General features: G+C 44.4%; 1 protein-coding gene across 1 annotated transcript in view; it reads right to left on the bottom strand.

Annotated features, from left to right (window-relative positions):
- The window catches only part of LOC113807370 (uncharacterized), a 12,201-nt gene that overhangs the window by 1,140 nt on the left and 1,061 nt on the right, over positions 1-10,000 (bottom strand). Inside the window, exons 2-6 of the mRNA XM_070131519.1 lie at positions 8,523-8,649; positions 8,044-8,197; positions 7,179-7,414; positions 2,035-2,127; positions 380-554 (exon numbers count right to left, since the gene is read on the bottom strand). Of these exons, the coding sequence (XP_069987620.1) occupies positions 380-554; positions 2,035-2,127; positions 7,179-7,414; positions 8,044-8,197; positions 8,523-8,649 (785 nt within the window). The remainder of the gene's footprint in view (positions 1-379; positions 555-2,034; positions 2,128-7,178; positions 7,415-8,043; positions 8,198-8,522; positions 8,650-10,000) is intronic.

The raw sequence follows: 10,000 nt of genomic DNA, 5'->3' as shown, positions 1-10,000 counted from the left end.
ATTAATTATCACTGTTTAAATGCAATCTTTATGCCTTAATAAAGTCACTGATCATTAACCCTAACCTTTACCCACAAACTGTTATTTTGTCATTTCGTTCACCCGTCAACACTGTGAGAGGTATTGTACATATCATTGCAAGATCCATGCTGTTTACAATGTGTGATTACTCTTCTTAATAGTGATCTTGTACTCCCAACAAAATGTTCTGCTTGTAAACAATAATGATGAGAGAAAAAAAATAAATTAAGCAATAAAAAACTATTCCCTCCTGGCTATGTTTGTGTCTGTGTCTCTCTGTCATTGTCACTAAGAGGATAATTCCTACAAATTGCCACTACCTCACCCTAAAATCCTCTGTAATAATTAAATCACTTGCCTGGCTTCTTCTTCTTGGACAGGGAGGCCTTGCACGTGCTCAGCAGAACATGGATCTCTGAGAGTGCAGCCCTCACGTAGAAGGTCTGGTCTGACGCCACAGGCCCCTTCAGCATCTTCATCACATCCCTCCTCACTGTTCCTGCAAACTCCTCACTCTCCATCAGCCATGGATGCTGCAAGTGACCAACTTGTGTTAAAAGGGGAAATTGAAAAAAATATATATATAATAATTAAAACACTAATAATTACAAAACCATTGCTATGAAGTGTGAAATTTATATATTGGAAAAAGTCGGTGGCATCTCAAGAGCGATATTAGTGTACAATATTAGTGTACTACTAATGATACAGTAATCCATAAATAGATGAGGAGAGATATGTCAATATTCTATGGCTTCGATTAGAAATCATCAGAATCTACATATCTAAAAAATATTCTTTGACAAAATATAATACTTCTGACAGATCAGATCCTATCAACAATACTTAATCCCTTCAATCCAGGTGATGTGACCATCACATCATGAAAAAGTTTGGCTTGGGGGGTGGGTGATATGATCATGCTGTCATAGGAAAAATGGCGACGTGGACCTATCATCATGGGTGAAGGCCAGGGCAACAGAAAAGGCTCTCCATGAATGCACCAATCTCTTGGAGGGTGATTAGTGTAATCTGGCATTTAGAAAGGGGCATTTGTGTTATTCCTATCATTAAACAAGTGTAGAATGTAATGTCCATAAGTCACAACTGGAAGAGCGATGGCTCCAAGGAGGTCGCCATTTCTATGCTCAGTATCCTATTCCTGGCTCACTGACCAGTGTGTTCTTATGTGCCCAGTCTACATGCCACACATCTAGCAGAGCGGCCAGTTACGTAAGCCTAATGCCCATACTTTAGTTCGTGTGATTGCTGTGAAGCAACCAAATTGAAGGGGCAAACTGTGTTTTAAATCATATTGAAATATAATGAAAATCAAACCTATGGCCAATATTACAAATAAACTGACTTTTCTTCACACTCCATAATGAGAGACAATAATCTGAATAAAAGAGTCCACCACAAATCCAACAGGTGTCAGAGAAACAAAACTGGTACCCATTTTTTTCTTTCTCTTTTAACCTGCTTATGCTGGAATGATATGTATACATGCCTAGTCCACTGTGATCTTATTTTGTGAATTCTGTTTACACACAGATGGTTTCAAGTGTTTAGTTACCAAGGAGTTAGTTTCTAAACATATTTGATCTCAGCCTTTTTTTTTTAATTCCTTGAATTTTTGAAAAGACAAGTTTCTATTTTCATTATTAATATCACATCAATAACTATGTCAATAATCATAACAATCAAATTCATATTCATAAGACTACTAAAAATAAAAAGATTTTTTTTTTTTTTTTTTTAATTGAGGAATGGGGTAAAAAGGTGAGGTCAGATAAGCCTAATAACTCACTCCTTGAAAAATCAATCAATGTGTAACCAAAATTAACCAAATGAAACTACATGGAATTCTCTGTATACCAATCACCTTTGGGCTTGGTTTGAGAGCATTAAAAAGAAACAACACGTCTCTCACCTCATCCTTAACCATTGCACTTTCCAACATCTACTTTTTGCCTCAAGTCTTCCCAAACCAACGATGATGAGATTTGCCACTTTCTGTGCTTCCATCTTAGGGCTCTCAACGGCGATGGCAGCCTCCTCAAAGTTGGCATTTGCTGAGAGTACAGCCGACAGGGAGAGATGAGCCTCAGTGCATCAGCTAACACTACTCCTACTGGTGAGCATGCATTGGAAGAGCCTACCACCGTCCAGCGTATCCTGTTAGGACAGGTGTGGATGTTGAGAAGGGGATGGTTGAGGCGTGGGGAGCCTTCTTGGGGAGAGAGGGAAAAACTTCTTCTATTGTCTAGTGATGAGTGAGTGCTTGAGGAGAGGAAGATATAAAAATCAGGATTTGGGGTATCTCATAAGACTTATAATAACTTATTGTCTGGCTGACTGATTGACTGCATTTATGTCTATGATTGAATGACTATAAGTCTGCCTGACTGATTGACTGACTGACTACCTGCTTGACTAACTGGCTCTCTCTCTCTCTCTCTCTCTCTCTCTCTCTCTCTCTCTCTCTCTCTCTCTCTCTCTCTCTCTCTCTCTCTCTCAATCTCTCTCTCTCAATCCTCTCTCTCTCTTCTCTCGTCCCTCTCTCTCTCTCTCTCAATTTCCCTCTCTCTCTCTCTCTCGTCCCTCTCTCTCTCTCTCTCAATCCACTCTCTCTCTCTCAACTCTCTTCTCTCTCTCTCAACTCCCTCTCTCTCTCGTCTCTCAATCCCTCCTCTCTCTCGTCCCTTTCTCTCTCTCTCTCGTCTCTCTCAATCCTCTCTCTCTCTCAATCCCTGTCTCTCTCTCTCTCTCAATCCCTCTCTCTCTCTCTCAATCCCTCTCTCTCTCTCTCTCAATCTCTCTCTCTCTCTCTCGTCAACCTCTCTCTCTCTCAACTCTCTTCAACCTCTCTCTCTCTCAATTTCCTCTCTCTCTCTCTCTCTCAATCCCTCTCTCTCTCTCTCAATCCCCCTCTCTCTCTGTCTCTCAATCCTCTTTCTCTCTCTCTCGTCAATCCCTCTCTCTCTCTCTCTCTCTCAATCCTTCTCTCTCTCTCTCTCTCTCAACCCTTCTTCTTTCTCTCTCTCTCTCAATCCTTCTTCTTTCTCTCTCTCTCTCAATCCCTCTTCTCTCTCTCTCAATCCCTCTTCTCTCTCAATCCCTCTTCTCTCTCTCTCTCTCTCTCTCTCTGTAATCATCCTCTTCTCTCTCTCTATAGTCCCTCTCTCTTCTCTCTCTCGTCTCTTCTTCTCTCTCTCTCAATCCCTCGTCTCTCTCTAACCTCTCTCTCTCTCAATCCCTCTAATCCTCTCTCTCTCTCTCAATCCCTCTCTCTCTCTCTCTCTCTCAATCCCTCTCTCTCTCTCTCTCTCAACTCCCTCTCTCTCTCTCTCGTTCAACCTCTCTCTCTCGTCTCTCAATCCCTTTCTCTCTCTCAATCCCTCTCTCTCTCTCTCAATCCCTCTCTCTCTCTCGTGTCAATCCCTCTCTCTCTCGTCCCTCTCTCAACCCCTCTCTCTCTCTGTCTCTTCCTCAGTCTCTCTCCCCTCTGGTCTCTCTCTCTTAATCCCTCTCTCTCTCTCTCTCTCAATCCCTCTCTCTCTCTCTCAATCCCTCTCTCTCTCTTCTCTCTCAATCCTCTCTCTCTCTCTCTCGTCCTCTCTGTCTCTCTCTGATCCCTCTCTCTCTCTCTCTCAATCCCTCTCCCTCTCCCTCTCCCTCTCTTCCTCTCCCACTTTCTTCCTCTCCCACTCTCTTCCTCTCCCACTCTCTTCCTCTCCCACTCTCTCTCTTTCCTCTCCCACTCTCTTCCTCTCCCACTCTCTCTTCCTCTCCCACTCTCTCTTCCTCCCACTCTCTTCTTCCTTCTAATTTCTCTTCCTCTCCCAGCTCCTCTTCCCTCTCCTCCCACTCTCTTCCTCTCCCACTCTCTCTCTTCCTCTTCCCACTCTCTTCCTCTCTCCACTCTCTTCCTCTCCCACTCTCTCTCTTCCCTCCCCCACTCCCTCCCTCTTCCTCTCCCACTTCTCCCCTTCTTCCTCTCCACTCTCTCCCTCTCTTCCTCTCCCACTCTTCCCTCTTCCTCTCCCACTCCCTCTTCCTCTCCTCCTCTCTTCCTCTCCCTCTCTCTCCCTCTCCCTCTCTCTCTCCCCTCTCTCTCTCCTCCTCTCTCCTTTCCCTCTCCTCTCTCTCCCTCTCTCCTCTCTCCCTCTCCTCTTCTCTCCCCTCTCCCTCCTCTCCCTCCCTCCTCTCTCTCTCGTCTCTCTCTCTCTCTCGTCCCTCTCCTCCCTTCTCTCTCTCTTTCCCTCTCCCCTCTCTCTTCTCTCTCTCTTCCTCTCCCACTCTCTCTTCCTCTCCCCCACTCTCTCTTTCTCTCCCCAACTCTCTCTTTCTCTCCCTCACTCTCTTCCTCTCCGCTCTACTGTCTTCCTCTCCACTCTCTCTCTTCCTCTCACTCTCTCTTCCTCTCTCCCACTCTCTCTTCCTCTCCCTCTCTCTTCCTCTCCCTCTCTCTCTTGCCCTCCCTCTCTCTCTTCCTCTGCCACTCTCTCTTCCTCTCCCTCTCTCTTCCTTCTCCCACTCTTCTCCCTCTTCTCTCCCTCTCTCCCCCTCTTCCTCTCCCACTCTCTCCCCTCTTCCTCTCCCACTCTCTCCCCCTCTTCTCTTTCCCACTCTCTCTTCCTCTCCCTCTCCCTCTCTCTTCCCTCTCCCTCTCTCTCCCCCTCTCCCTCTCTCTCTCCCCTCTCCCTCTCTCTCCCCCTCTCCCTTTCCCCTCTCCCTCTCTCTCCCCCTCTCCCTCTCTCCCCTCTCTCTCTCTCTCCCTTTCTCTATCTCTCTCCCCCTCTCCCTCTCTCTCCCCTCTCCCTCTCTCTCCCCCCTCTCTCTTTCTCTCTCCCCCTCTCCCTCTCCCTCTCCCTCTCTCTCCCCCTCTCCCTCTCTCTCTCCCCTCTTCCTCCTCTCCCTCCCTCTCCCTATCCCTCTTCCCCCTCTCCCTCTCCCTCTCTCTCCCCTCTCCCCTCTCTCTCTCCCTCTCTCCCTCTCCCTCTCTCTCTCTCTCCCCCTCTCCCTCTCCTTCTCCTCTCTCCCCCTCTCCCTCTCTCTCCCCCTCCTCCTCTTCCTCTCCCTTCCTCTTCCCTCTCCTCTCCTCCCTCTTCTTCCTTTCCTCCCTCTCTCTCCCCCTCTCCCTCACCCTCCTCTCTCTCTCTCTCCCCCTCTCTCCTCTCCTCTCTCTCCCTCTCCCTCTCTCCCTCTCTCCCCCTTCCTTCCTCCCTCCCTCTCTCCCCTCTCCCTCTCTCTCTCCCTCTCTCCCTCCTGCCATCTCTGCTGTCTTCTTACTCTCTCATATCTCCCTCTCTCTCTCTCTCTCTCCCTCTCCCTCTCCCTCTCTCCCCCTCCCTCTCTCTCCTCCTCTCCTCCCTCTCTCCCTCCCTCTTTCTTTTCCTTTCCTTTCCTTCCCTCTCTTTCCCCTCTCCCTCTCCTCTTCTCTTTCCCCCTCTCCCTCTCCCTCTCTTTCCCCCTCACCACTCTCCTCTCTTTCCCCTCTCCCTCTCCCTCTCTCTTTCCCCCTCTCCTCTTCCTCTCTTCCTCTCCCTCTCTTTCCCCCTCTCCCTCTCCCTCTCCCTCTCCCTCTCCCTCTCCCTCTCTTTCCCCCTCTCCCTCTCCCTCTCCCTCTCTTTCCCCCTCTCCCTCTCCCTCTCCCTCTCCTTCCCCTCCCCCTCTCACTCTCTTTCTGCCCTCTCCCTCTCGACCTCTCTTGCCCCTCTCTCTCTCTCTCTCTCTCTCCCACTGTCTCTCTCTCCCTCTCCCTCCCTCTCCGTCTCCCTCCTCCTCCTCCCCCTCTCCCTCTCCCTCTCCCTCCCCCTCTCTCTCCCTTCCTCTCCCTCCGCCCTCTCTCCCTCTCCCTCCCTTCTCTTCTATTCCTCTCTCTCTTCCTCTCCCTCTCTTCTTCTCCTTCTCCACTCTCTCTCTCTCTCTTTCTTCAGTCCTCCCTCCCTCTCCGTCTCCCTCTCCTTTTCCTTCTCCTTCTCCCTCTCTCTCTTCCTCTCTCTCTCCCTCTTCCTCTCTCTTTCATCCTCTCTTTCCTCTCTCTCTCCCTATATACCCTACTCTCTTCCTCTCTCTCCCTTTTGTCTGAGGACAGCTTAACAGCATTGTAATTATTGGCTAGTGATAGCGATTTTTTAGATATAATCTAGTCAGATTTCTTTATTTGTTTCTATTAACCCATTTTACATGGTGACACCGATGCCAGTATCATGAAGCGCCAGATCTATTGTTAGACTCCACATACTGCCATAGAGATTCTGAAGCTCCACCCACCATCCCTGTTTCCACCAATCATGTACATCAGCGAGATATGCCCCACCCCATAACCAGAATGAGGAACTATCACTGGCAGATTCTACATCAGTTTCCCCCTCTGTGGTCTTTCCCCTGTCCTCCATATCCCTCTAACCTTTACCTCACCCCCATACCCCTTCACCTGGGATGGGAGACTGTGCAGGGGAGCACACTTCCCCCTCCCTGGTTCATTCTTTGTCCACATACACCCTCTCTCCCTCTCCTTCATTTTACACCAAATTTCTTTGAACGATTTCATATATGACAATTTTTTAATCTCTGCCTCTCGCTTTTTCTCTCTCTTGTGCGTGTGCGTGTGCGTATATGTGTGTGTGTGTGAGTATGTGTGTGTGTGAGGGGGGAAGAGAAAGAGAGAGAGAGGCAGAAACTGTATTAGATAAAGAGACTTCAGGACACAAACAAATTTCCCCCTCTCTGGTGAGAGGGGGAAATCTATATCTATGCTCATCTAAATACAAGATGCAATACTGGAAGTGTCAATATCTGATGCATACTATTTTTCAAAGTAGAATAAGCATAAATAAAATTATATAAGCATTCATACTGAAGATGAAGATGAAGATGAAAGTGATGATAGTGCAGATAAACCTATGAATTTCCCTAGTCTTATGATATTTTAAAATAAGTTGTTTACTGAAAGCTTAACTTACTGATATATTGCTGTTTCCTCTGAAAGAATGGATGTATATTTGGCCAGGCATGTAGACATTCCTTTTATAGCATAAAATATGGAAGCACAATAAAACTACATAAACAAGCATGAAGAAAAATATACTAAGATATACCAAGAAAGGTATACTCAGTAATAGAACAAGCCAGGTATCGTGTTACCTCACCATCACTTGACTAAGTAAGGGAACGTCTACAAGCGGCGGGCATTTAGCCACGTACGCAGGGACAATCTGGTGACCCGGGGTGATCTCCTGGACTGGTGGGACTTCTTGCTCCCACCAGGGACTCCAGGGAGGGAGTAGGTCATCGAAACTGCCTGAGTTCACTAGCTGTCGGAACTCTTGGCGCTCTTTCTCTGTGAGCTTCTTCCAGACAGCCTCACTGTCATTAAGGTCGATGTCTGGGGAGAGATAACAAATTAACAAAAGAACAAAAGTGGGATATAAAATCTGGAATGGGTAAACTGGATACGATTAAATCCATTGATAGCAGAAAAAAAAGGTCACCAAAGCATATTGTGTACATTCTTACAATGCTTAAGGTATAGATTTTATGAATGACAAAAAAAAAGAGAAACTGTAAAAGAGAGAATATAAACAGTAATGCTCTGTTTTGGGCAGAATTTTTCAAGACATTGAAGAGAGGGGACTTTAGCAGTGTGGTTTCATTGACAACTGCAGTCATGACCTATCAGACGAGTCAGGGCTTTCATGTAACAAAGAAATTATGTTCCAGGAGATAAGCATCTTTTCAGTTTACTTTTGGAAAGAGAAATATTCTAATTATCATTTTTGCGATTATTCTGCCACAAGGGTAAAGTGGAGAGAAAGTGGTAAGAGAGTTGAAGAAATAATCATAAAGTAGACAAGGGTAATAACAGAAATATAAAAATTATTTTGAAATTTCTATATAAAATAAAAAAACACTCAATAGAAGAATGAGGTCTCATCTTAGGAACTCTTCTAAAAAATCTTCCTTTATCTTTTTTCCTTCTGAAAATTAGCAAAATGACAGATTTTGACCGCATACCTGCCATCCTAACAGCAAGGTTGTCATCATCATCATCATCCGAATCCAGAGGTTCATCCACATTATCAGGTAAAATAGTTTCGCCAGCCTCCACACGGCGCAAGATCTCAACCATTTTCTTGCGTGATTCTTCTGACACAGTCCCACTTCTGAGCTGTTGAAGGAGATGAGAAGAAACATAATTAGTATGCTTTCCATTTTGTCTGACATATTTTGGTCTTACAATATATATATAGGGTGTTATCAGATATTCAGATGTTTTCATCATTTTCTAAATCCTTTGTAAACTTAGAATATATCATACTTCTATCATTATGACTATCATATAGATAATTTCTTAAAAATTCATAAGTCCTTTCGTGATACAATCAACTAAATAACCATTACATCAAATCATTCAAGAACATATCAACACAAAAACAGAAATAAAAAAGGTCTAAATTAATTACCCCATAAGCACAAAAATACCCCTATCATACCTCTGCTTCTACCATGTCCTTGTAGAAGCTCTCGGAGCAGCGTGCATGCGATGCATGCTTGTAGCAACTGGATGAGCAGTATGCAAAATTGCATCGAGGGCACGTATATCTTGCTGCATTTCTACAGCTGGGGAGGAAAAGGAAGAAGATATCATTTATGTGATATACCACTGAATACAGTGCTGAATTGCAATCTGTTCACATGATAAAACCAGTCATCATCCACTTTTTACTCAGTCAAGTCGTATTATAGTTCAGTGACTGTAAAGTGCAGGCAGAGTATAATGCAGTAAATGTTTAGAATGCTTGCACATCACGGATCACAACAATAGTGGTAGATACTGTTTAATTCATGTCACCATCAACTATTCTTATATATAGGAACTATGGCATGGAAACCCTTAGGTACCCTACAAACTTGGTCCTAAATATAGGAAAGTTGTGCAGGGAGCTGCACCAACCACAGCCTAGAAAACAAACATCCACCACATATAGACAATACACAACAACAACAAAAAAATATGTGGTATGCAGCAAAATGTGTCATGAGTTACATGTGTTGCATAGGGGGTACACCTTCTGCAATCACCTGTGCACTTTGATACCTGCCCTTGAATACAAGGATGGAAAAAAAGTCACATTTCTTAGAAGCTAAAGTCGGACTCCTATTCAAGTAAATGGCATTGCACATAGTACATGATTAACATGTGACAGCATATGCCATCGAGTGTCAGATACTGGTATTCTCTGCATGGTTTGTGTTTCTTTCTATTTCTGCTTCTTACATTGTCAATCATGTCCTTATGACCAACACACTCCGGTAGTGTTTGATAACAATATGCAAGTCCTTTACCTGGTATGGGGGGCAATAAAAAGGCAGTAAATCTCTTGGTCACAAGTTAGAGTGTGGCCTTTCATGGGTCTGCTCCTACCTTCCATCTTGATGTGTAGGCCATAACTACAAGGAGGTTACATAAATGTTTTTTATCCCTAATTTTCCTTCATATTTTTCCCTGTAATTTTCTTGGTATCCTCAATGCTATCCGCTACTGTTGGTGCCACGTTTATGGAGCAATGTCGGTTTCTATGCCATACTGCCTACATGAAAATCAGACTGTGAGAGGAATCCATTGGTACCAATACCCATGTGATCCCTGATATACAAATATTCAGAACAGTTAATCATCATACTTCATAACCTATCAATACATATTGGCCGTTAATCCCCTATAGCTGATGAATTCATACATAAAAAAAAAAAAAAATCTAAATATTATACATCAATTTCAGCTGGTTGTGCCAGACTGCAACTTTTAATTCAATTCAATTTCTGAAAGACATTCTAGAGTACTTTTAGTAAATCTATACTTCTTTTATATAAAAATAACTGACAGCCATTATCATGCTGCTCAACTTACCATTTCATCTTATCACACTGCACTTCATCATTTCCTAATTCTAGATCAACAAATGAAATA

The sequence above is a fragment of the Penaeus vannamei genome, chromosome 16 (assembly GCF_042767895.1).
Source record: "Penaeus vannamei isolate JL-2024 chromosome 16, ASM4276789v1, whole genome shotgun sequence".
In the NCBI taxonomy this organism is placed as follows: Eukaryota; Metazoa; Arthropoda; class Malacostraca; order Decapoda; family Penaeidae; genus Penaeus; species Penaeus vannamei.
This window is presented reverse-complemented; position numbering and strand designations above follow the sequence as displayed.